Raw genomic sequence first — 27,041 nt, forward strand, 5'->3', positions numbered from 1 at the left:
CGTTACAACATGACTTGACAGGCTGAGGCAGCAGCGCTGATGTGGAATGGAAAAGCAGGTCGGGGAATGGTTATCATACTGGACACAATGCTCGCGTTCACCTCGCCAAGCCGGCTGTGCGCGGTGGCGGGTTGCTGGAGCACCGCTTCCCGGGGAGAGAGAGCAGAGAGAGAGGGGCCAGTGAGGTGAAGCGAGCCGCTCTGACTGGACTCCAGCCGAGCGGGACTCGGCCGCATCTCTGTCTCCACGGCTTATTTTCGACTTGCATGTGTGACAAACTGCGAGCTTTGTCTACTTCACTGACGGTGAAAAAAATCCACAACGAGGAAGGTATGCTGGCGTGTGTGGTGTGGTGGCTGGGTGCCTGTCTCGGTGCTTTGGGGTGCGCGCACGTCATGTGAAAATCGGCTCACAGAATCGGCTATTTAGAGTGACCGGAACAGATCACCGATCGAGGCCGATCACGTGAAAATCGGCCATTTCCGGTCACGTGCCGATCGATCGGTGCATCCCTACTTTATACCGTACATACTCCAACATCAGGCGTGCTTCCTTAACGTTTATGGGCGTCCGCTTCCCAGCAGGGAGGGAACACACCAAACACGGAAGCTCGAGCCGGCCAGCCAGCGGCCAATCACAGCTCTCGTGCTCCTCACGTCTTCGGCGCCGACCGCTGCACTACCCAGATGCCCCACTTTGTGTTTCCTGAGTACTCACGGTCGATCCAAACTTTGCGACTATGAGATCTGAGATGCGAGTGTGCTTTACCTGCTGAGGCGCCTTCTGTGTTTTCTGAGTGCTTGGATGTCGGGGTGTGGCCGGTTTGGGAGTGTCCGCGAGGGTCGAGAGGCTGGGGGACGTCCTCTCCACTCTGCCGGCATAGCCTCGTAAAGTCTGTGGCTTAGGAGGGAGCTGCAACAGATCAACTGAGCAGTTATCACTTGTTTTTAAATAACTGCATTAGATACAACAAAACCGACATTTACGTCACTTGGACTCGCGGATCCGCAAAGTATAACTATGGCTTCACAGACACTCACAACGTTAGCACCAAACCTGGAGACTTTTTCTGACATGGGATTAACATTACCAGCAAGCAGCAATAAGCAGGCGATAGCTGGGTAAGTCCCGCTAGCATCGATGCTAACTTAGCTGTGGTAAAAAAAAGCACATTTCCAGAGATGGCCCGCAATGACAACATACACACGCAGGCTTAGCTAAGGGTGTTACCATGAGGGGGGCATAATTTGTGCTCATAACATGTATAACTAACGTTACTTGCTGGTCTAACCAGAGATGATGAACAGAGCAGGCACACTGCAGCCCAGAGGGAGCGCTTGTAATTGACCCCGGCGCACGCTGAAAGTGGCACGAGCGGGCAGAGTTTTCTCTTTCATTTCTTCCTCCATCAAAATGAACGGTGTTACTGGTGGGCATGTTATGTAATCGGTGTATGCCCCACCACCGTGTAACACCGGTAACATCTAATGTAGCACGACAGCAAGCCTAATCGTAATTAACGTAAAAGTTTGAAATAATCGTGATATTGATTTTAAGTCATATCGCCCAGCCCTAAACTGCATGGTGGTGAATTGCATTACTCCTTCTTCCTTCTTGGTGAGAAATGTCACGAGTCTCTCAAGTTGAGGAGGGACCATGCAGCCAACTACTGTACTTGTTACAAGCCCACAGACAAATACTTCTATCAATGTAATGAGTTACCTTACACGCCCACAGACAAATACTTCTATCAATGTAATGAGTTACCTTACAAGCACACAGACAAATACTTCTATCAATGTAATGAGTTACCTTACAAGCACACAGACAAATACTTCTATCAATGTAATGAGTTACCTTACAAGCCCACAGACAAATACTTCTATCAATGTAATGAGTTACCTTACAAGCACACAGACAAATACTTCTATCAATGTAATGAGTTACCTTACAAGCACACAGACAAATACTTCTATCAATGTAATGAGTTACCTTACAAGCACACAGACAAATACTTCTATCAATGTAATGAGTTACCTTTGGGGCGTGAGGGCTCTGGGGCTTTGCAACAGGCAGACAGGCAGGGGACAGCTTCACATCCTCGTAGGGGTTCTCTCGGGTCCCTTCACCTGAGGGAGCACAGGGAGATTGAACCTTAGATAGGGTCTATATACTGTATAGTGACTTCCATACTGGTTGTTAGCTTTTAAGAACATGCACACAGTTACTGACAAACCAATTGACTTTTCCATGACTTTCCACAAGCTGGAACACTTCCAAGACCTAAATATGTTATTCCTTCCTGGTCTGTTGATGTTGTTTTCCAGCTCAGAAAAGTCAACAGTCTGGTGTCCAGGTGGGCCTGATATTATGGAGTAAAACAGCTGAAAAGCACCATCTAATGTACTGATGATCAACCTTTCATATCAACGAGTCGGGACCCCTAATTCAGTCCACATTAGTGCCACAGACCCCAATTTGATGAGATTCTGTCTCTCAGACCCAAATATGAGAATATATTTATTGTTAGATATGATTTTGTGCAGAATTCCATGACTACCTCTGTACGACAGATAGAGAGATGATCATCAAAGCTGCCATTGTTCAATAATCATGAAGTTTAACAATTCATAAATTTGCTGGGGGCCATCTGGATCCCCTGATGGACCATGGAGCTGTAAAATAAATTCTGGTATATTCCTGATTTTCCCCCCGACTTCCTGAGAATTTCTCAAAAGGAACTGACTTTTCCCATCTGGAAAATACCTAAAATATTCCATGACCAGTGGGAACAGGGTCTGACCCTGTGAAGACTTTTCTGAAATGCTCTTCACTGATTGATACAGTATGTTTTCTTGAGTAATGCATTGATTCCTGTATCACCTGATTACCATCCAGTACAGAAAGCTTTCTCTCCAGGCCCCTGTTGTAATAATAAAACACACTGTAGCTTCAAGAGCTCTTTCAGCAGCGGAACTCTACGTTCAACAAATAACTAATAACTAGCACCCAATGGTCTTTATGACTTCCTGTCTTTGTCTGTTTGTAACAAGTCAGCCGGGCTCATTTGAGACGTCTGAAAGTTGTGACAGATTCAGCGTAATGATCAAGGGGAGCGTGTTTACAACAGGCCCATAATGTCCTGTTCATAATGTCCTGTTCATAATGTCCTGTTCATAATGTCCTGTTCATAATGTCCTGTTCAGTTCCAGAGACTCACAGACGATGTCCTCGTAAATATTGTCATCAGAGAAGGCGTGGTAGAGACTCGAGCGCCTGGACTCATCTTGCTTGTCGGTCAGCCGCGCCACATCCTCGTACTCAAAGGACTTCCTGTGGGAGGGAGGGAGGGAGGGGCCATGAGAAAGAGGAGCCAGGCTGTTGCCCTAAAGATAGCCAGCATACTATTGTTCACTCTGATGTGTTACAATGTCACTTTTGTTTTAAAGCCACTGCCTCGGCCCAACTTCTATACGTTGATGGAAAGGAAATGATTGAGAGTATAAGTTTAAAAAAAAATCTGAGCAAAAGAGGGAGATAGAAATAGGAGTGGGTGCGGGGCGGGCACTATGAAAATCTCAGTCATCGCAGTTATAAACAATAGACTTTCATAGGGAGATGATGGACATCCTGATATATTAGCCAAGAATTCAAGTGGAATTTCCATTCATAACTTTCACTATATTTACATTCACTGCTTCCACCCAACTATTCAAGTCACTGTGCAACTTTTGTACCAACCTGAAAGCTTTAACAAGGGAAATACAGTGTCGTCATGCATAGCCTGTTTAATACTGTCTAGTTTACATTTCCCCTCAATCATTTTGCAATGCTGATGTTACTATGTAACGACAGGACAAAATACAAACGTAACTGGTGTCAAACCCAAGGGAGGAGTCAAGGGATCCAGAGGTGTGGCTAAATGGGTCAAAGGTTCATGCCATGCCATGCCACACCACACCATGAACTGAACAGGCAATACTAACAACTAACAAGGTCATAAAAGCTAACATAATTGCTGGGTTCAACACAGTGGTCAGGCTCTGCCCCTTTCCCACGAGGATGTTAAGTAACCCCGAAAGCTGTAATTCCTTGAATGGCCACTTGAGGCAGGGCTCAGAAGTCCCCTTGTTCCCGTTCACCCCCATGTTAAAATGCCCCACTTTTAAGCATCTTTACATCCTGGGCCTTAACACGGTTTTGGTCTACATAGCTCATTTCACCTTTTCATAACAACTGTAGCATTAATATTGTATAACACAATAGTAAACAAACACCAGTGTATTTTTAGCCAGAGGTCTTCCAATGTGTGTTTTCACAAAGAGGCGTGCTTCCTTATTCTACCAGTAGGAGTTATTTTCTTCACATAATTCAGATCAGAGAAAGGTCTGGGAGAAATGTCCCCTCCCACTTCAATATACTTTACAGCAAAATATGTTTTTGAAGATGACTGACTGAAAATGACATCACCGCACCTTGCACTGCCTTTGCTAGTGTTCTCACTGTCGTTTTTCTCCTTTCAAATTTACATTATCACTGCTTTTGGTTGTTTTTCTCTTTTCAAATATATATTATTATTATTGCTCTGTGTGGATTTGCTATCTTATGCTACGTGTTGCGTTGCTATATTTATGTCCTGTGGAGCCTCCTGGCCTAAGAATTTCACACGAGTGTACTTGAGGTGCAACCGAAGTGACAATAAACATCTTGAATCTTGAATCTTTTGGAAAGACCTGTTGAGGAATGTGTTTTTTACTTGTGCTCTACAGGTGCATCACCTCACCTGTTCTTTTTATGCCTTGAAAGCCCGTCGGTCTTAGCAGCAGGACACAGAGGAGGTGGGCAGCTAGGCGGGTGGCCTATCCCGCCGCTTTTTGAGTGGCTGTTATGAGGCGATCTGTTGTCCCATCGAACCGGATGCTCCGTAGCATCGCCACTTCCCCGATATCGGAATGTCCGCTGAGGTTTGGGTGGAGCCGGAGTCTCCCCTGAGGACTCGCGACCTTTCTCCCAGAGTAATTTGTCCCCCTCGAGCCTCCGCCAGAAGCCCCTGGAGGTGTAGAAGTTCCCCGATGGCAGGTTGTCCTCTTGGTCATCAGTCGATAGAGGTACAGGCTTGGCAATAACCTCCACATCTAAGACGCAGGCGATTTGCTGGTTCCCATTGGTGGTGATGATTTGTTTGCCTGGAGAGCTTGTAGTGTTAGCATCCACTTTAGGAGATGCGCGTACAGTTGCTACAACTGGCTTATTTTCCAGGATTGTGGTTGAAAATTCATTGGAACAATTCCGCAGAGGTTCTGACCTTCTACCAGCTGATGTAAGTCCAGCTTGTGCTTCAGTTTCCCGAAAATCTAAGCCCAGGCTCTTAGGTTTGGAGAGGTTGGCATTGCCTTGAAGTCCTGCTCTGGAGCCATCACTGCAGAATCCGTTCCCCAGGGCATCGCCAGACTGAGTTCGGGATAAGACCGGAGGGTGCACTTTGACCCCGGCGTCCTGGCTGCGGCACTGGGCACTGCGACCTTCCCACTGGGAGATCTTCTGCCTGATGTTAACGCCATGCTCCTGACAGAGGGGCCTCCCCAAGGAGGGGGCCTGCCAGGCCACGGTGGCCCCGTTCTGCAGACCGCCAAGCCCTGCGCCCGCTCGCCTGGCCTGCTCCACCCCCAGCATGTCGACAGGGGGCTAAGTGCCAGCCCAGCTCACCCTCACTTCCCCATTGGTGAACGCATGAGGCTTTTCCTCTGGCTCGTGTCGAGGTAAGAACACTCTCTTTTCTTCTGGCTCGTGTCGAGGTAAGAACACTCTCCTACCACCGCGGAGACGGGGGTTCAATTCCGGGCAGCAGTACTTCCGGCTTGGTCAGATGTTCCTACAGACACAATTGGCCGTGTCGGCAGGTGGGAAGCCAGTGGTGTATAAGTCCTGGTCGCTGGACTAGCGCCTCCTCTGGTCGGTCGGGGCGCCTGTTGGGGGAGGGGAGGGGTACTGGGGGGAATAGCGTGATCCTCCCACGCACTACGTCCTGCCGGTGAAACTCCTCGCTGTCAGGTGGAAAGAAGGTGCTGACGACTGCACATGTATCGGAGGAAGCATGTGCTAGTCTACGGCTCTCCCCAGATCAGCAGGGGGAATTGGGGAGAAAATGGGAGAAAAATCTGGAAAAAAAACGTTGGGGAGACGGACAGACAGCTGAATGAATCCAGAGCAGGACAGCAGCACAGAGGAGGGATCCTTCCTGCAGGTTCTTGACGTCTTCTTGTGCTAACATTTCCCCCTCGTCTCCTTTTACAAACCACCTACAAAGTAGACAAGACAGTGACACAAAATTACTCATCAATCACTCCGCACTTCAAACAAGTTGAGACGACACAGGGGAGGGCCGAGGAGAGAACAGAGTGATCTGGGGGACAGTAACAGTTTGACAGCACAGAGTGATCTGGGGGACAGTAACAGTTTGACAGCACAGAGTGATCTGGGGGACAGTAACAGTTTGACAGCACAGAGTGATCTGGGGGACAGTAACAGTTTGACAGCTACAACACTTAAGTCACTGTCTTCTGTCTAGTAGTGCAATTAGTAATTAGTCTGCAATTTCCACTGCAATTATATTCATTAAAAAAAATATTTAACAAAAAGATTCATGCATTCCGGTGAATCACCATCAAATTTTTGGGGCATTATTAAAAAATAGAATGACCGTACCGCGGATTTATGCCTCCGCCATTAGTTTGCGTTGTGAGGTCACAGTGACCTTGAACTTTGTCAAGATCCAAATGTTCATGTCATTCTGGCCAATACTCCACTTCTGTTATAGCATTTCAGTCTGGAATATGGAATATCTTTCAATAATATTTATGACTAAAAGGCTACATTGAAGTAGAAATTTAAATAATTAACTCATTGATTTTGGATTTATTTAGCTTCAAGAGTGCATTTTTGTTTGTGTGACCCTCAGCACAGGTTTTGAGAATCCCAGGCCACTTACTGATACTTATGTTTAAATTAACCCACTCATATTCTGGTTTATTTCAAGAAAAACATTTCGGCTAGTGGAAATTCTAATTGGCTGGTAACTTTAAAATCTAGCAGCCATATTGGCAGGTGGTCAAAAAAGTTCATTTCAAGCCCTGAGAGCAGGTGGTGACATAGGAGTGAGTGAGAAAAGGATCAAATATTGGTGGTTAAGAGTAAGACTGAATAATGACATCACAACTGTTAATTTAAAATGAGTTATTCCTCTAAACCTGGCTTCAAATGCCCAAAGATTTTCGTGCTGGCGCCGTTCGGCCCTCAGCAAAACCTGGTAGAGAGGACATTTTTTGTGGCCCTCTCTATCATCAAAGTTGCCCATCCATGGGTTACGGCATGACAATATTTGTTCGGCCCCCGGCAACAATCTGGGTTTCTCATGTGGCCCCCCATGAAAAATAGTTGCCCACCCCTGGCCTAGGGGATACCCTAGTGAGGAAAATCTACAATGTTTGATAACATTGTTCAATATTGAGATGACGATATGACTTGCAATAAATAAGCAAATATTGAAATATGCATATTAGCTATACAGGTCCTAAGGGCTACTGTACACCGCCTCCGGAACAGATGCGGTGCGGCTCCGGTACGGCTGCAAACAGACCCACACTCATGTCAATTGTCAGACTTTGTGGGATCTGACAAAAATAGAACAGGTGCGTAATTTTTCTGTACCGCATGTATCGCCCATCAATTAACACGGGCGAGAGTCAATCCGGATCCGCAACGCAGCCGTACATCTGGTGTACATTGCCTGTAAGTCTTTCTGATTTAATAGTGCTAACATCGACCCCAAACATGCCATGGGTTTCTGTTAGCAACTCAAGCCTTAATAACTACACACAGCGTGTTTAGAAGGACGGAGTCCACCGCTGCAACAGAAAGGTGTGCACTTACAGTACAAGACGAGACAAAACGATGACATGCTGAGTGTGAAGGCATGGCGCGTGTAAATACAATGATTTCTGCTGTTTCAGGCAGTCTCTGCCAAGTGTTTATTGCGCATGTTCATATTGTGATGACGATGAAAATACAATTTATCGTGCAGGCTAGTTTCGATACATTTTCGGTTAATTGCCCAGTCCTATTGATAGTATTCTGTAAGTGTTACATCACCACACGGCCATTTTGGTAGTAAAACAACAGGTGATTGTGACCAATTAACAGGTGATTACAATCAAGTGACACTTACAGCCAATGAGATGTGTGTATTGTAGCGCCATATTAGTAGGAAAAAGGCTTGTGACATCATCGGAATACTATGAATATGTGTGTATCTTTAGCTGCCCAAAACCTCTAGCCCGGGGAACTGGCCTGTAGCTGCTGACCACATAGCAGGCCAGCTACAGTAAAACCTCCTCTAGCCCGGGGAACTGGCCTGTAGCTGCTGACCACATAGCAGGCCAGCTACAGTAAAACCTCCTCTAGCCCGGGGAACTGGCCTGTAGCTGCTGACCACATAGCAGGCCAGCTACAGTAAAACCTCCTCTAGCCCGGGGAACTGGCCTGTAGCTGCTGACCACATAGCATAGCAGGTCAGCTACAGTATGAATATGAAATGCCAATGATACAGTATGACATTTAATCTAATTGACTGTTCTCTCAAAGCTCTCTTTCAGAGGACTGAGAAGAATGGACAGTTCCAGCATTTTTATGGCAGCTGCATTTGAGTGGTTCTCAAACTCCTTCAAGTCAAGGACCCCTAAATTGACACACATTTCAGACCACGGATGGACCCCCATTTGATAAGATTTTGTCCCGGGGTCCCCCATCAGGTAAGATTTTTGCTTTTAGAGGTTTTATTACAGAAAGTGTATGAAACCCATGACCAAAATAGTCATACATTCTGTCATTATGTTACTTATGGATGGAATTATATTGAAAATAAAAGATCCCCCCCCCGCGGGTTCCAGGGGGTCCCCTGGCCCACTTTGAGAAGCAAGAAAACACATGAATCTGTTCTCTCAACACAACAGTGACAAACATGTTGGGAGGATCATGGAAAACATCTCAACCACACCTACCTACACAGTGCAAGAAAAACACTCTTCAAGTGGTTGAGAGGCAAGAGACAAACACACTGTAGACTCTACAGAGTGTTTGTCTGAGGGCGACACCAGAGAAACAGGATATGGACACTATGAAGCAATATTCCAAATCAAGCTCTTGTTCCCGCTCTTCAAATCATGATCATGAAAAACTATTTTTTTTGCAACGGCATCTGCTCCGATTCGTGCTCCCCGCCTCCACATCCATGTGTGGTTACTGTGCACTCGCTCCTGGCTCGCTGGAACCGAACCATTTGGACACGTTGCACATTACGACCAAGGCTGAAAGCATAGAGAAGGGGAGACATGGTAAAATTCCACTGCACAGCTCATGATCATAATATGAGCTGCATTCCAGCAGAGCTGTATAGGAGGGGGGGGGATACATTTAACTAGAGACAGTGGGTCAGTCAGGCCAGGAGGGGGGGGAATACATTTAACTAATGACAGTCGGTCAGTCAGGCCTGCAACTGATGCCTTTGTTTGGGTTTGACCTCAATCCAATGCCACTCAATCGCCGCGGGATCCCGCAATGACAATGCTACTACGACACTGACCCACTTCCCATGGTTTGTCCGTGTGTGCGGCGCACTACACAGGAAGCCCTGACTTGCGTTTCCTGAGATGCAGGAAGAAGGATCAGCGCACTGTCCATAATTATGGTGCAGAGAGATTTGCACGCAGTTACAACCACCGATTTGGGCTATGTTTAGTGCCAGCTCCTATCCAAGCCCTGTGACAAGACAAACGTTTGCTTCTCTTTGAAATACGTCCACAGATCCAGCTACTTCTGCCAACATGTCTGAAGCTGTCCCATTCCGTGTCTTTCCCACAGCATCCAGGTGACATGTCGCCACAGACTTTTACATAGGCTAGATGTTGCATAAGCAAACTGTGAGGTGCTGTGATATCAGGTGACAGCCAGAGGCAAGTCAGAGTCAGAACTATCATAGAAGTTCATATTAACGCTGTCAACTCTGGGGAGAGACATCCTGGTATTTTCAGTGAAAGCCACTGACTCAGAGGTAGAAACCAGACACAGAAGGTCTGAATCCGCAGTACCCTTTCATCACCTGGCAGCTAAATGAAACCTAATTGCACCTTCAAGGCTTCAAAAGCAGCCACAAAACGCCCTCTCCAAGAATTGCGACATGACCCAACTTGTCAGAGGTGGAGTAATCTATGAGTGTGGTTTACGGTAAACAGTGACAGTTAACGCTTTAATAAAGCTAAAGTGAGGGTTTGCAAAGTGCCAAATTAAAAGGTGACACCGACAAGAGGCTTTAATGTGGTGGTACAGGCCGGGCCAACAGAACACAGCAGATGTGCCGTGTCTGTGGCGTGTGAACGGGTGCTACTACACCAGTCTAACATGACAAATACCGTGACTTGGTGTCGTTTGGTTGTTTCTGGTTGTTTTCTGGTTTCTTGCTAAAATCTATTCAGTGTCCAGAGTGTGGATGGAGGCATGGTGAACCTGGAAGACACCAGGAGAGATATGCTTGAACATGGGATAGCGATTGTACCTCGCCTTGTGAAGGATTTAGTGGACAGCGCACTCCAGCTGATTTCAATATTATGTGGTTTAATGTTACATTTCTTTCCTCTAAACTTGGCAACACCTAACTTACAGAAGGTTCTCGTTAGATAGCCTAGTAAAGTCCTTTCATAATTTAGAATTAAGATTTAACTGTCCATGACCTGGTGATAAGTTGATTGTAAAATATTGAAGCAGGCTCCCATTTAACTGCTTACCTGGTATTACCAGGTAATAATTACCTGGTACCCCCTGGAGCGTCAGGACTCAGGACTCAGGACATTAACTAAACTTTAAACTAACATAATTCATTCTCTAATTCGGAATTCAACACAAATCACTTCACTTTGGTCAAATCTCATCTCAACCTTCTATAATTGGTAATCAATCACTGCTCGCCACCATCCACCACAGTAACGTTACGTTATTGGTGGACAACAGATTGTGCTGATCACAAACGGACCAATTATAAAGGATTGTTTGTTTGTTTGTTTTTGTGGGTGTGTGCCGATTCCGAAATGAATAATGGGCCCGCCTCAATACAGAAAATGTCTTCATGCTAATTATTGTATGTGGTGTACAAGTCAGGGCAGTTTTAAATAGGCATATTTTCACATGCTGTTTCGGGTATCAACTTCGCATAGACAACGGCAGACGGCCACGTTACACCCAACTCACATTTTGACGGCAAGACAGTAAATGAACTGAATGTAAAAAAAGAAAGAAAAAATTAAGAAAATCACTCACCTCTTGAGTCACACAGCAGACAAGAGCGTACTGTAACTCGCTATCAAATGTAACGGTAGAGCAAAACAATGCAAGCCGGCATGTCTTTCGCAATGGTCAGGTTAGTTTGCAGTGAGGAGCAGAGTTCATGTTCTCTGCAAAGACAAACACACGTTATATCCCTGTGCATTCGCTTCCATCGCTCTTCAGTCACAGTTGTCTGACTAGCTCCATGCTAACGCTGGCTTCTTAAGCACCTTATCAAAGATAAAAAGGGTAACTTTCTATGGGAGGACTGTACTCCTGCGGGCGAGAAAGGGCCCTGCCAAACTAATAACGTCACACACAACAAACAACGTATGCATTGCAGAAAGGCTGGCAGTCTCGAGGAAAGCCCTCGCCCTCCTTCGGAGTCCGGTCTATAGGTGTCAAGTCAGGCAGAATAAGACATAACTTCCGGTTGTAACTTCCAAAATAAAACCCTCTGACGAATTAGTCTGGGCACCTTCCACCCGCTTTTTGTCATGAGGCGTAAACCACGGAACCAGAATGAACACCGGAAGGCAGTGTGCCAAAAAACATCTGTGTTGCTGTTAGCTTGATGTCTCTTCCCTCGATTAATTGTCTGATGCAAAGCTTCTGTATTGGCTTAAAAGATGTGAGATTGTGAATCCGCAATGTTTCTAAAAGAACTTCGGTACGTCCATCTTTGTTTTGTTGTTTGCCGTTCTGATACTTGGGTCAAATTGTCAAGTTAACGTGAAAGTTGACGAGCTAGAAACGCTGCCATCCGGTCTAGGGCGGGCTCTAGGCCGGCCCGGAACCAGTAGGGTGACAAAATCAATTGTGGGCGGGAGCCAGGCTCTTTCTCGCCGAGAAGAGCCTGGTGACGCGAGGTTACTGACGAATCTATGTTTCCCCAACTGTATCGCAAAGTACCAACATGAAAATAAGAAGGTATCTGCAGAAGCATTTTATTTTATTTAAGTAATCAAATGTTACCATTTTTAGTTACATACACCCCAATATAATTCAACTTCAATCTATTATTTGTATCAATTTTACAGCTACAAACAGCAAGTAGCTATTCAGTATATTCCCCCAGAATTATACTATTTTTTTTCTTTTTTTTAAATACACAAACAAGAAAAACAAACTCAGACACAGGGGGGGGACATATAACATATAACATTACAACATAGTGTTACCAGTCGCATAAGGTGCTTGTGCTTGTAAAAGATATTGCGCGTGGGACCCCACGCAAGGGGCCCATGAAAGACCAGATTGTCGAGCCATCCGTCACCTCCAACCTCAGTCACTTGTCATTCTTAACCTTGTCAAAGTAGGCCAAGAACGGGTCCCAGATAGTTGAGAACCTTCTAAGCGAGTTGGCTCTCAGGGACCTGAGTCTCTCCATCTGTATAACAGAAATCATGTCCATTAGCCACACGTGAAAAGAAGGTGAAGAGGAAGACTTCCATTCCTTCAGAATACGTTTTTTGGCGACAGTTGTCCCGAGTGTCAGAGATTGCTGCAAAGCTGTAGGGAAGTTCAGAGAGGAGTCCGAGCATCCGGATATTGCGAGTTCCGCCTCCAGTTGCAGGGTTATTTTGTAGGCCTTAGAGTACTAATCAAATATTTTGGCCCAGAACCCCGTTAGTAACAAGGGCAGAACCAGAAGGCATGAGATAGTGTGCCCTCTATCACCCGACAGCTGTCATACAGTGGTGAGACAGAAGGATAGATCTTGTGCAATTTATGCTTGGAGTAGTGAAGATGGTGAGCAACTTTTAATTGGATCAGCTGGTGTCTGCCATTGACTGAGCAGAGTTGTACCACAGACAGACTCCTTTCCCATATAATGTCAGATAAATCAATACCAAGCTCCCCCCTGCCACACTTCTCCCCCAGAAGTATACTCTTAGCAGGTGGGAAGCATACATAGTATCGTAGGCCTACTCATAGCATTCATAGTATAGGCCACTAAACCAGGGCTTAAAATACAAATAAATAATAAATGGTCAAATGTTTTATGCTACTACATGAAGCACTTTACTGATCGCTGTGCACTTTACGGATCGCTGTGCACTTTACGGATCGCTGTGCACTTTACCGATCGCTGTGCACTTTACCGATCGATGTGCACTTTACCGATCGCTGTGCACTTTACCGATCGCTGTGCACTTTACCGATCGATGTGCAATTTAATGCTACCTTGCACATTATCGGTCATTGTGTGCCACAAACAAGGTCCTTGATGTTTTATTTAGCCTTTTATTTATTCTAACTACATGCATGTAACATGTTTAACATGCTACTTGTGTTGTTTCTTGTCAGTGTTCTTATTTGTATGTCTATATGCTGCAACTCAATTTGCCCTTTGGGACACTAATAAACTTGAACTTGAGCACAGGGCAACATTGTGATTTCAACATGGGTTTGTGGGTTATTTCAAATTAGCCTATAAAGCTTCGGTGAATGCCACCTATTTTAAGAATTAACATTATTCTTGTACCACAGCAGAATTAGTCATCAATACTTGTGAACATACACTGCTCTTTCCTAAAACTAGAAACAGGCACTTGTCTGTTCTTTTTTGTGACACGTTCACGCTTTTACTTTTAAGGTAATACCGTGTAAGTTCCTGTTTTGTTGTGGTTGATTGTGTGTAACTTGACGCAGCTATGAGTGAGAAAGTTTGGTTGAATCGGGTTGATGAATCTTCCAAGAGCTGTTGAGATTGAAGACGTCATCACATCTCCTGCAGCTGTCAAGGATGACTGGATCCTGCAGCCTTCATGTGCTGTCGGAAATATAGAATTTATTAGTTGAGCTACAAACGAAAGCCCCAACAAGTTGGTATAATTGAAATGCTTAGTTTATTGGTTTAATGTGGAAAATAATCATTTTTCAGTCACCTCTGACTGCTCTATAGAGGGCATAATGCACGTGATGTCACTGCGGTCAACTGAGCCGTCGTTTGCGAAACCACAGTCAAGCCAGCCGCCACTTGGTTTTTGATGCGTGTCTATTCGTGCCGTAACGGTACTGCTGCTTCACCGGTGTTCGGAGCGGACTAAAAAGTCGAGTGTCACAATTCAGCGATCCTTTCTCACATTGACTTTACCACACTAGATCGACATTACAACAAACATAGTGTATTGAATGACTGTTGTTGAATATGTCACAAAAGTCCTACCTTATTGACCGATCGTAGCAGGAGTTTCGCTTGGTACTATCATGTTGATGCGCTCAACAAGATGGGGAAAAACCGGCATTTCCGGGACTGGTTTTTCAAAATAAAAGCACGATTCGACTCCAGTCTAGACCACACAGATTTGGTGTTTTTTTCGACTTTCTATTAAATGTATTGTAACGAAGTGAGTATTCGTCCAAGGAACTGGAGACTTGAAGTTGGTACAGGCTTTTTATTCTTGTCTTCACAATATAGCTCCTAGCAACTAGCTTCGCTGCTAGCTCTGCAACCACCCGGTCAGCTCGCCCACATGGCCTGACTGGCCTCCGCCCCGGCCGCTGGTCACATATATCCCCTTCCCCCTAGGAACACACCCACACATATCAGTTCCTAGCCAAGCACGGAAACACCCCAATACACGTAATTACCCGATAGGCTACATTTCCCCCACACAAATTTAATGTCGCTTCTACGCGACATGCACAACCCACACACATCCCCCTGTACCAAAACACACCCAACACAATATTTTTTCCCATCACCACATCAAATTCTAATTCCCCAACAAACAGTCTTTTCTTTTCAGCACCCCCGTCATAATGTCCAGTTTTCATTAGGTACTCCGTAATGTCTAGTTTTCCATTAGGTACCCCCATAATGTCTAGTTTCCCATTAGGCACTCCATAATGTCTAGTTTTTCATTATTTCCTTTCTTTTTCACACATTTAAATTCAACCCACATTTCCCATTCAACAATAACCCCCACATCTCAATTAAACACAAGCCCCCACATTTTCCTTAACTTTTCTTTTAAACCCCATTTCCATCCCCCCCTTTTCCCAGCTTCTGTCCCACCTGAAGCACTCTTTTCGGTCCCCCCTTTTGTTTGTTCCAGTAGCCAAATGCACGAACGAGCACCGGATCGACATCCTCGTCCTCCGGTCTCCACTCGCGCCCGTCGACTCTCCAGATGACCCTGGCGTCGTCCTCCCGGCCTCGCACTCGCTCGTTTTTCCGTCCCCCTCCTCCAGGGTTGAGGACAGCAGAGCGAACACCACCGGCGTCGATCTTCCCCTCGGCTCTCCGCTCGTTTTTCCGTCCCCCTCCTCCAGGGTTGAGGACAGCAGAGCGAACACCACCGGCGTCGATCTTCCCCTCGGCTCTCCGCAGTGCAAGGGGGTGTATAGCGGTTAGGCTGGGCCGGTTCCCCCCGCGGTAACCCCCTTCGCTCACTCGGAGACACGAGCGTCGCTCTCCCGACTGTAACAACGCTGCAGACGATGTCCCTCTCTTCCCTCTGGCTGTTCCCCTGCAGCACCGTCCTCCTATCCGTCACAACGCTCTCTTCTCCCCGGCTGCTCACACTCTCCCCAGCCCGTGTCTCACCTCCGGCCTCCCCACTCTCAGTGCAGTCCCTGGCCAAGTGCTCCGGCGACTGGCAAGTCCAGCAGAGTCTCACCTGTCCGCCGCCTGCACGTCTCTCTTCTCCCGCTGTCCCCCGATCTCCGACAGCCTTTTGACACTCTCTAGCCAGGTGTCCAATCTCGCCGCATGCCCAGCAGGCTCCCTGCTGTCCATGTCGTTGTCCCGCATACCCGGTCCGTCTCCCGGGACCGCCTCGGCACCACCTCGCCACGTGGCCCGGCTCTCTGCAGGTCCAACACAGTCTCTTCCGTGGCTCCTCCGGCCGCTCTCCCTGCTGCATTACCTCCGCGCTCATCAAGTCCACCCGCTGCATGACTTCTCGCAGCGCCCGCATCACCTCTACTGCCCAGGCAGGAGTCTCTTCCACCAGCCGTCCAACCTCTCTCAACACACGGGCCTCCATGCCCGCCAGCATCGAGCTGATCCCCGCCGTCAGCTCTCCTTTCCTCCCGTTCACCGATGGCCATTCTCCGCGCACCATCGCACGTGGTCTTAGCAGCTAGCAGTTAGCAGTTAGCACCCCTGGTAGCTAACTTACTAGCGCTAGATCTAGAGCCCAAAAACCGCACCACCCAGTCTCTTTTGCCGTTCCTTCTCACCCTCTCCCCTCTCGGCCGAATCAGAGGCGTTACCGCTTTACTGTCTGGCACCAATGTAACGAAGTGAGTATTCGTCCAAGGAACTGGAGACTTGAAGTTGGTACAGGCTTTTTATTCTTGTCTTCACAATATAGCTCCTAGCAACTAGCTTCGCTGCTAGCTCTGCAACCACCCGGTCAGCTCGCCCACATGGCCTGACTGGCCTCCGCCCCGGCCGCTGGTCACATATATCCCCTTCCCCCTAGGAACACACCCACACATATCAGTTCCTAGCCAAGCACGGAAACACCCCAATACACGTAATTACCCGATACGCTACAGTATGTTGTGATGATAGCCTCGTTAACGGGCTGGGACTATAAATCAGGCTAGTGCACGTTAGCCTATTATTATTTATTGAGCTAATCTTATCTAATCTTATCTATTTAACGACGTGCAATTAAATAAATGAAAATACATCGGATTTAGACTGTTATTTTGATATTCAGAGTGATATATGAGTATTGGGCCAATGTGAAAAGTGCAATATGATATTTCAATCGAGAAGTTGTGAAAATAAATCTGCTATCTCGACGAGGGGAAACACGAAGAAATTGCCTAATAGGAAATAAGAAGGCTTTGTCAAAAGGGCCTATCTTCGATTAGTTTTCCATTTATTTTCAGGATGCTTCATTATAGGAGGCTACGCAGCTAAGCAGACTACAAAATATCAATTTACAAATTAGCAACAGGGTCTGGTCTTGCACTTGCTCTTTATTTTAAGTGTCGTCCATTAAATTGCATAGATCAAACTCTTTCAATATGCTGTGAATGCAGCCTATTGTAGCTACAATTGAAGTGCTGTTGCTGTTTCAGCGTTGAAATCAGACAAACATAGGCCTATTCACTGTTTTTAATCATTGCTTACACATTAAACTATAAAATATAATACAAATTCACACAGAATGATCAGTCTAGGCATATTTATTTCTAACACAGCTTTTAAAATCAGAATAAAAACGAATTTAAAATAATTAGCCTACTGTGGAAAATGAAAATCAGTCAATTGTTAAATAGTAAATTGTTAAATAGACAATTTCACACAATATAGCCTACCTGAAATATTTGTTGATAAAAAAAAACATATTAGAAATGTGTAGGCGGTAGCATCTTATTTTATCAATAGGCAACACATTAGGCCCAGACTATCCCAGCATTCCGGATTGCAGTCAGATGGATGATTATTGGCTGTGCCCTTAACATAACATCATAACATAACATAGCATTCATATTTCAATATTTATCTAATAAATATGCGTGGTCTTGCCAAGTGATACGAGAGGCAAAGGCTTCATTGTGAGATTACTTTACACTAAATGAGCAGAATGAGAATTTGTCGAGGTGATTTTAACTGACCATGAAGCTGTAGCTAACTGACCAGAAGTAATTTCTTTAAAATCAGCCTTTTCAATTGGACTGCTGTCCAGTCAGAAAGTAAACACTTTCCTCATGAAATGCAAAGGCTTAAAATAGCCTGAAGGCCAAATGTTAAACATAAGAGAAAAAGTCAATGCAAAGGCCTACTCCAATGAAAACTCAGCTTATTTTGTTTTTGGCTTTGGTTTTTGACTGTATTTCTCCAAAATGGCACCGTCAAAATGGTTAATTTCATGAGAGTGTATACCCAGGGGTGTAGTGTACACAACCATGTCAGTCATGGTGTGGGATTATGGAGTTGTGCGATTGTACAGTACTTAGAAAGTAAAAAAAAACAAATTTTTCAAGTTCAGTATTGAGATTTTGACTGTATTTCTCCAAAATGGCACAGTGAAAATGGCTAATTTCATGAGAGTGTATACCCAGGGGTGTAGTGTACACAACTATGTCAGTCATGGTGTGGGATTATGTAGTTATGCGATTGTACAGTACTTAGAAGTCGAAAAAAACACATTTTTCAAGTTCAGTATTGAGATTTTGACTGTATTTCTCCAAAATGGCACCGTGAAAATGGCTAATTTCATGAGAGTGTATACCCAGGGGTGTAGTGTACACAACCATGTCAGTCATGGTGTTGGATTATGGAGTTATGCGATTGTACAGTACTTAGAAGTCGAAAAAAACACATTTTTCAAGTTCAGTATTGAGATTTTGACTGTATTTCTCCAAAATGGCACCGTGAAAATGGCTAATTTCATGAGAGTGTATACCCAGGGGTGTAGTGTACACAACCATGTCAGTCATGGTGTGGGATTATGGAGTTATGCGATTGTACAGTACTTAGAAAGTAAAAAAAAACACATTTTTCAAGTTCAGTATTGAGATTTTGACTGTATTTCTCCAAAATGGCACCGTGAAAATGGCTAATTTCATGAGAGTGTATACCCAGGGGTGTAGTGTACACAACCATGTCAGTCATGGTGTGGGATTATGGAGTTATGCGATTGTACAGTACTTAGAAAGTAAAAAAAACACATTTTTCAAGTTCAGTATTGAGATTTTGACTGTATTTCTCCAAAATGGCACCGTGAAAATGGCTAATTTCATGAGAGTGTATACCCAGGGGTGTAGTGTACACAACTATGTCAGTCATGGTGTGGGATTATGGATTAGAGATTTTCTGAGATCTCGTACCATACAGGTGAAAGTGGGGGGGAGTCTGTCTGACACTGTAATTATAGATAATGGGACCTCACAGGGAAGTGTTATTAGTCCTGTCTTCTTTAATGTAATGGTTAATAGTATGTTTGATGAAGTGGGGGGTGGTTTTGGTAGAACTCTTTTTGCAGATGATGGAGCAATCTGGAAAAGAGGCCGCAATGTGGGATATTTGATGAAGCAGTTGCAGGGAGCCCTGGATAGGGTGAAGGTTTGGGCTGATAAGTGGGGTTTTAGGTTATCAGTAGCAAAGTCGAAGTATGGTTTTTGGCAGGAAGAAGCCTATGGCTGGGCATGAGCTTATGTTGTATGGAGAGCCCCTTGAGAAGGTTAGAGTGTTTAAGTTTTTGGGTGTGTGGATGGATGAAAGATTGACATATGGAGTGCATGTGGGAAAAATGGTAGGTAGGTGTGTGAAGATAATTAACATTATGAGGTGCCTGGCTGGTTGTTCTTGGGGGGCAGACAGGGGTGTAATGTTGATGATTTATAAGGCCATGATCAGAGCTATTTTTGATTATGGGTGTTTGGCTTATGGGTCAGCGGCCAAATCTACACTGGCTAAGCTCGATGTTGTTCAGGCTAGGGCTTTGAGACTGTGCACTGGGGCATTTCCGACAACGCCGGTCCCGGCGCTGCTGGTGGAAGCGGGGGAGGCTCCACTGAGGCTGCGACGCGCAAAGCTAGCTCTAAATTATTGGATCAAGCTAAAAGGATCTGTAACAGCACTTCCTTCAATTTCTTTGCTGTCTGAATGTTGGGAGTTTGGAAATGGTGCTAGCAGGATGAATAGGTGCAGCTATATAACTACAGTAAGGGGGTACTCAGAGGAACTGGGTTTTAACAAAATAAAGGTAGGGCCCCCTGTGTTCTGGCCACCTGTACCTCGTTGGCTGTGGTCAGAGGCAGAGGTGGACTTAACAATAAGAGAGGCCATACAGGAAAAGCGAATAGGAAGTGTTGCGGTGGGCGTGGAGGAACATCTAAGTAACAACTGGAATAACTATATTAACATTTATACGGATGGCTCAAGAGACCCTGAGAGTAGAAGAGTGGGTTTTGGTATGTACAGTATGTCCCTCATGTCAAAATCAGTCAGAGTAGGAGACTGCCTGATGATATCTCAATATTCTCAGCAGAATTGATTGCTTTACTGTGGGCATTGTGGTGGGTGGAAGAGGGGGGAGGGATTCAGTCAGGCTGTTGTATGCTCCGATTCTCTTTCTGCCTTGATGGCTTTGGGGGGAGGTGAGGGGGGTAGAGCTAGAGTAGATCCAGAAACCAATTTTTTTAATAACCTAGATAATTGTAATTATGTTACAGTGGATCAATTTAATAATACTATTAAAGTAGAGCACTGCATTTCAATAATTCATTTGAATAGCCGTAGTCTGAATAAGAACTTTCAGGATATAGTTGATTACCTAAGAGAATTTCTGAGGCCTTTCAATGTTATTGCAATTTCGGAAACCTGGATTGGGGAGGGTAGATGTGAGGAATTTGAAATTCCAGGATATGAGTTGAACTACATAAACAGAACTGAAAAAGGAGGAGGGGGAACAGCATTGTATGTAGATAGAAGATTAAAGTATAGTGTAGTGGACAGATTGACAGTGGCTGTGGAGAATGTATGTGAATGTATAACCATTGAGATTGACATGAGTAGGAATAGAAATATTATGATAAGCTGTATTTACAGGGCCCCGAGTTATGACATAACTATGTTCAAGGAGTGGATAGAAAATGCATATGTAAAGACTGAGCAGAAGGTCCTGTTTATATGTGGCGACTTTAACATAGACCTGCTAAATCCAAATAAGCATTCAGCGATAAATGATTTCTGTGAAACCATTTATGCGATGAGCCTATATCCCACAATTACTAAACCAAGTAGAATTACCTCACATTCAGCCACAATCATAGACAATATATTTACCAACAATATGGATAATAAAATAGTAAGCGGACTTTTGGTGAAGGATATTACTGACCATCTGCCAGTCTTTGCCGTAAGCTTAAAGTAAGGGAGGACAACAACATCAGACATAGAAGAACGAGAACTGTGGATTCTGTGAATGCTTTTAGAGAGAACCTGAAGTCTTATGATTGGAGTGACGTCTTACAGGCCCAGGATGTAAATACTGCATACGAATTGTTCCTGGATTCCTTCCTAGCACAATACAACAAAAGCTGTCCAGTCAGGCAAAGTAAAAGTAAAAACAAGAATAGTGATAAGCCTTGGCTTACCAGCGGTATACTGAACGCTTGTAAGAAAAAGAACAGTATGTACAGAGAATTTATTAAATATAGATGTAAAGATAAAGAAACTAAATATAAAAGATATAAAAACAAATTAATAGATATCATTAGAAAAAGTAAAAAGGAGTTTTATGATAATAAATTAGAAATTAATAAAAATAACATCAAGGGAACATGGGATATACTAAATAAAATTATCACAAACAAAACCACCAGCACTAGCTACCCCAGTCATTTTATTGACAATGGAAAAGTTGTCAGTGATATGAATGAAGTAGCTGAAGGTTTTAATGAATTCTTTGTTTCAGTGGGCCCAAAACTGGCGGAGTTGATAACACAGCCAGCAGAGGGCAGTGCAGCGCAATTCTATGGTAACAGAAATTCTGCAACTATATTCCTAAAAAAAGTTGATGAAAAAGAGATTATTGAACTTGTTAATAAATTTAAAAACAAAAAATCCACAGATTGGAATGGGATAGACATGTCTCTAGTTAAGGAAGTAATAGCGGCCATTGTAGTGCCTCTAACCCATATTTGTAATTTATCTTTTCAGTTGGGCAGCTTCCCTGAAAAAATGAAAATAGCGAAAGTAATACCATTGTTCAAGGCTGGTAATAAAAAATTATATACCAATTATAGACCGGTTTCACTTTTATCTCAATTTTCAAAGATTCTTGAAAAACTTTTTGTTGACAGACTGGACTGCTTTATTGATAAACACAAATTATTAATTGATTGTCAATATGGGTTTAGACAAAGTAGATCAACCTCGATGGCCTTGATGGAGCTTATGGAAGAACTTTCAAGTGCAGTAGATAATAAAAAGTTTGCTGTGGGGATTTTCATAGACCTGAAGAAGGCATTCGATACCCTAGATCATAACATTCTGTTGGAGAAAATGGAAAGGTTTGGAATCAGAGGGGTGGGACTGGAATGGCTGAAGAGTTACATCATGGACAGGAGTCAGTTTGTGCAGGTGGCAGATGCCATGTCCAAACCTGCTGACATTATGTGTGGAGTACCACAGGGTTCTATAGTTGGTCCAAAATTATTTATCATGTATATAAACGATATTTGCAATGTGTCCGATATTTTGAAATATGTAATTTTTGCTGATGACACCAATATTTTCTACTCAGATGTCTGTTTACAGAGGTTAATGGAGAAGGTGACAGTAGAACTAGAAAAACTTAAAATGTGGTTCGATGTTAATAAGTTATCTTTGAATTTAAATAAAACTAAGTTTATGATTTTTGGAAATCGCAAAACACATTTAATAACTGAGGTAGGTTTAAGGATAGGAGGGGTTGATTTAGAAAGAGTATACGAAAACACTTTCCTGGGGGTAGTAATAGACCATAAATTCAGTTGGAAATCCCAAGCGAACAAAGTAAGATCCAAAATCTCCAGAAACATCGGGGTTTTGAACAAAGTCAGACACTTCCTTAACCACAGATCCATGAACACTCTTTATTCCACGTTGATTTTACCTTATTTAACTTACTGTGTTGAGATCTGGGGTAATGCTTGCAAAACCACACTACAGTCAGTTTGTACAGTACAGAAAAGAGCAATACGAATAGTGAATAATGTTGGATTCTATGATCATACTAATCTATTATTTATAAAGTCAAAAACATTAAAATTTATGGACTTGGTGGATCAAAAAACAGCTTTGATTGTATATAAAGCCAGAAAGGGAGTGCTCCCGTCCAACATACAAATAATGTTCAAAGAAAGAGAGGGGGGTTATGCCCTCAGAGGCGAACAAAATTGGAAACAACCCTTCTGTAACACAGCTATGAAAAGCAGGTGCATATCTGTCTGTGGTGTGAAGTTGTGGAACGCTTTGCCGGAAGACTTAAAAACCAGTAAGAATGTGTTGATCTTTAAAAAAAGGTATAAAGACATGATGTTGGAAAATTACAGTCTAGTTCCTAGGTAACCGAATGATGTGGGGGACAGAAAGAAAAAAGAAATAAACAAATAAATAATAATAATAATAATAATAATAATAATAATAAAGAAAAAAAAAAAGTGTATGTATAAGTATATATATATATATATATAGGTATATGTATATATATATAATAATAATAATAATAATAATAATAATAATAATAAAACAATGATTATAAAATGTATGAATATGCATGTATGGATTGTGTTTGTTTTGTTATTTGCTACCCACTGGTTTTTGACTGTTGTATTGTTTGTTTATTTTTGCTTTTTTTGTTTTTGTTGTTTGTTTCTTGTATTAGGATATTTTTCCTTGCAATCCTTTGTTGTTTATTTGATGGCAAGTAAGGACAATGTCCAAAATGTCTGATCATGATGATCTTCTTATTTTAATTGTAAGAAAAGGGGGGGCTTTACATAAGCGTTTGCTTCTGCCCCAAACCTTTGGTTATGACCTAAGTGTATGCTTGGTGGTGGTGGTGGTGGCCAATAATTTTTTTTCATTCATTCATTCATTCATTCATTCATATAGTTGGGGAGGTGTTAATGAAACTGACTGAACTAGAGAGGCAGGGGTGTAGAGTGGGTTTTTTGTGGGTGCCAGCGCATGCAGGAGTTGAGGGAAATGAGGAGGCGGATAAGCTGGCTAAGGCCAGTTTGGGTAGAGGTAGGGTAGATGTTCAGGTGGCACTTGGTAAGATGGAGTGTCGGAGCATCATTAGCGAGAGGATTAGTCGGCAGTGGCAGCAGGAGTGGGAGGGTGACCATAAAGGGAGGAAACTATACAGTATCCAACATTCTGTGAGAGCTGGTAGCAGGGTGAGCATGCCTAGGTCAGATGACATCAAACTGACCAGGCTTTAGATTAGGGCATTGTGGGCTGGCAAGTGGGCTGATGATCATGGGGAAACATAAAGATGGCAAGTGTGAGCATTGTGGAGTATTAGAAACTGTGCAACATGTACTGTTGCAATGTTCACACTATGCAGAGGAAAGGAGGGAATTATTTATTGAGCTGGGTAAACTGGGAGTTAAAAGCATTTCCCTTAAAACACTGTTGGGTGATGGGGTGGCACAAATAAATAGTGTTAGGGAAGTAGTTCGCTTCCTTGTAGCTACAGACCTGTATCAGAGGATATAGGGCAATGTGCAGTGACGTAGTTTAACAATAGTATCAAGCTGGATTTAAAAGCAATATTACAGTTGAATTCAGGGAATGTGGGATATAGGGATATATTTTCATTTCTAGAAGAAACTGGACTAAGTAAAAGAATATAGTCAGGATAGTGTAGTGTTTTAGGAAACCATTCTGATCCACACTCCATTTCAGAAGGTGGCGGTAATGCACCATAAGTTGTTTGCCAACCGCCATAAAACACTAGAAGAAGAAGAAGAAGAAGAAGAATGCACCAACCCGTGCCTAGTCTGCCGGAAACCCAAAGGAGAAGAAGAAGATGTTGTGTGCAGTGCAGCGTGATTTCTAACCCCACCAAGCAGGCCAGGCCGATACAGGCCGACGTGCGTGCCGGCGTCCGAAGGGCGGCGGCGAAAAATTTGGGCTGTTTGAAGCCCAATTTGGGCTGTTTGAAGCCAGATTTGGACCGTCTGAAGCCCGATTTGGGCCAGTTGAAGCCAGATTTGGGCCAGTTGAAGCCAGATTTGGGCCGGTTGAAGCCAGATTTGGGCCGCTTGAAGCCCAATTTGGGCCGTTTGAAGCCCAATTTGGGCCGAGTCCAATTTTACAATGAGATGCACCCTGAATAAAGTAATAAAACCACTAGTAAACCAGTAGGCGGTGCCTGGCCTGCTGTTCAGTGAGTGGCCTGACTGAGGGCACCAAAAAAAAATTTTTTTTTTTTTTTTTGGTGCCCTCAATCACGTGATGCCCTACGCAGTCTGCGTACTCTGCGTAATGGGTTGGAGCGGGCCTGGGGACGCTGGCCCAGCTGCTGGCCATCGCCTGCATGGCGCTCCTCCCCGGAGCGCTGATCCGACGCTACAGCCAAGCGCACCTCAAGCTGGACGGCATGGACAGCAACGGAACCGACCGGGCCGAAGATGTCCAGCAAGCCCGGAAGAGGCGATGATTCTACAGGAGAGGAGATTGGGGGGGGGGGGGTTTCGTCCCCAAGTTCAGCTTCATGCCACAGGAATGGAGTTGAAGAAACTCTGGCTGGCAGACCTTCTGTCTGCTCCACCTTGTTTCTATAAGGGAACCTCAGGCTGAGATGGATGCTTCCAGCGCGTTTCTGCTTTTACCCTCAGCTGTTCTCAAGCACTTCCACCTGTGTCTTACCTGTGGCTGCGTTCACACAGGTGCCAGAGATTTTACTTCTACACTACCCTCTGCAGCCTAGATGTGATCTTCTCATGGTGGTTTAAACAAAAAGAAATCACATGGAATCTGATTTTGGTCCCTGTCTCTTCGGTATCCAGGTTGTATTTCGATAAAGCTTAACCAGTCGTTCAAACGTTCAGCTGATTCAAACCTCTTCAGTCTACATGCTGATATGATGCAACCTACAGCTACTTAATCTGTTTACTGGAGTGTGAGTTTTTGCACTTTATGTCCTTGGCTATCAGTGTAGCAGAATTATTCTCAAAGTTCGATCGATGACATATTATTTTTGAAATTGCACTATTTATCTATTTATTTTTCATTCAATGTTTTGAGAAGTGGTATTTTGGGGACAATTTGAAAGTGGAGCTTTTTATCAAGAAAAAAAAACTATACTGTACATGGAATTGGAATGTTTAGTTTTGTAAAATTTAATTTTTACATAAATGTATTAGTCATTAAAACAAAATCTAGCATATCTCATCAAGCTGCTGTACCAAAGATGATTTTTTTTCTAAATAAATTTAACTTTAACATTTAACCCTCCTTTATTTTACTGACCATCCTGTCTGGTGATAACAGAGATCCAAACTGATGTGACAAAATATATACACAACAAAATACATTATGAAATATTATGATACACAATTAGATGCAACAAAAATACTCAGACAGCAAGCTGATTTTCACCAGCTGCAACCCCACAGCACTTCCTTTTTCTCAGCTTCTTCTTCTGTGTTTTATGGCGGTTGGCATCCTTAAATGTTGCATTACCGCCACCTGAATTGTATCAGCTTCACAGTGCTAACTATTGATAGTGTCCACTTTCTCAGCTATTCAGGGGAAAACACTGACATAGCCTACTTCTATTTCTATTTTTGCTATGTAAACGTTTAAATGTAAAGATAGGCCTATGCGTGCAATAACGTACTGATAGTCAGCTTACTCTGTAACATGTAGCTTTTATTAGCCTCTCAGGCTAGCTCCGGGACGCAATCTTTTTTTTCCATGATGGTGAAGGCTAGGCGAAGGCATGACCCGCCCCTCTCTGCCTCTAATTGGCTGACTGCACTCGCCTGCTTCCCAGGCGAGCCAGAAGTCATCTCAAACGAGCCATTATAGCCTATAGAGCAGGGGTGTCAGACTCATATTAGGTAGAGGGCCGGATTTGTTCAACTGAGACCTCATGGGGGCCGGATTTTTTTTTTTACTAAAATCAATTCGACTCATTTACCCATTTACTTCACAAAAGAAATACTGCTCTTTCCATTTCTCTTGAAACTGCCTG

At 43.9% G+C, this 27,041-nt stretch overlaps 1 protein-coding gene across 2 annotated transcripts in view; it reads right to left on the minus strand.

The window, feature by feature from the left end:
- The window catches only part of dennd2c (DENN/MADD domain containing 2C), a 44,754-nt gene extending 33,043 nt beyond the window's left edge, over nt 1-11,711 (minus strand). For both annotated transcript variants that reach the window (XM_083638012.1, XM_083638011.1), the window contains exons 1-5: nt 11,365-11,711; nt 4,784-6,299; nt 3,221-3,333; nt 2,038-2,129; nt 769-912 (exon numbers count right to left, since the gene is read on the minus strand). In XM_083638012.1, the coding sequence (XP_083494138.1) occupies nt 769-912; nt 2,038-2,129; nt 3,221-3,333; nt 4,784-5,673 (1,239 nt within the window). In that variant the 5' untranslated portion in view covers nt 5,674-6,299; nt 11,365-11,711. The remainder of the gene's footprint in view (nt 1-768; nt 913-2,037; nt 2,130-3,220; nt 3,334-4,783; nt 6,300-11,364) is intronic.
- Between the last annotated feature and the right edge of the window lie 15,330 nt (nt 11,712-27,041).

Source organism: Poromitra crassiceps (genome assembly GCF_964638095.1).
Source record: "Poromitra crassiceps genome assembly, chromosome: 6".
Lineage (NCBI taxonomy): Eukaryota > Metazoa > Chordata > Actinopteri > Beryciformes > Melamphaidae > Poromitra > Poromitra crassiceps.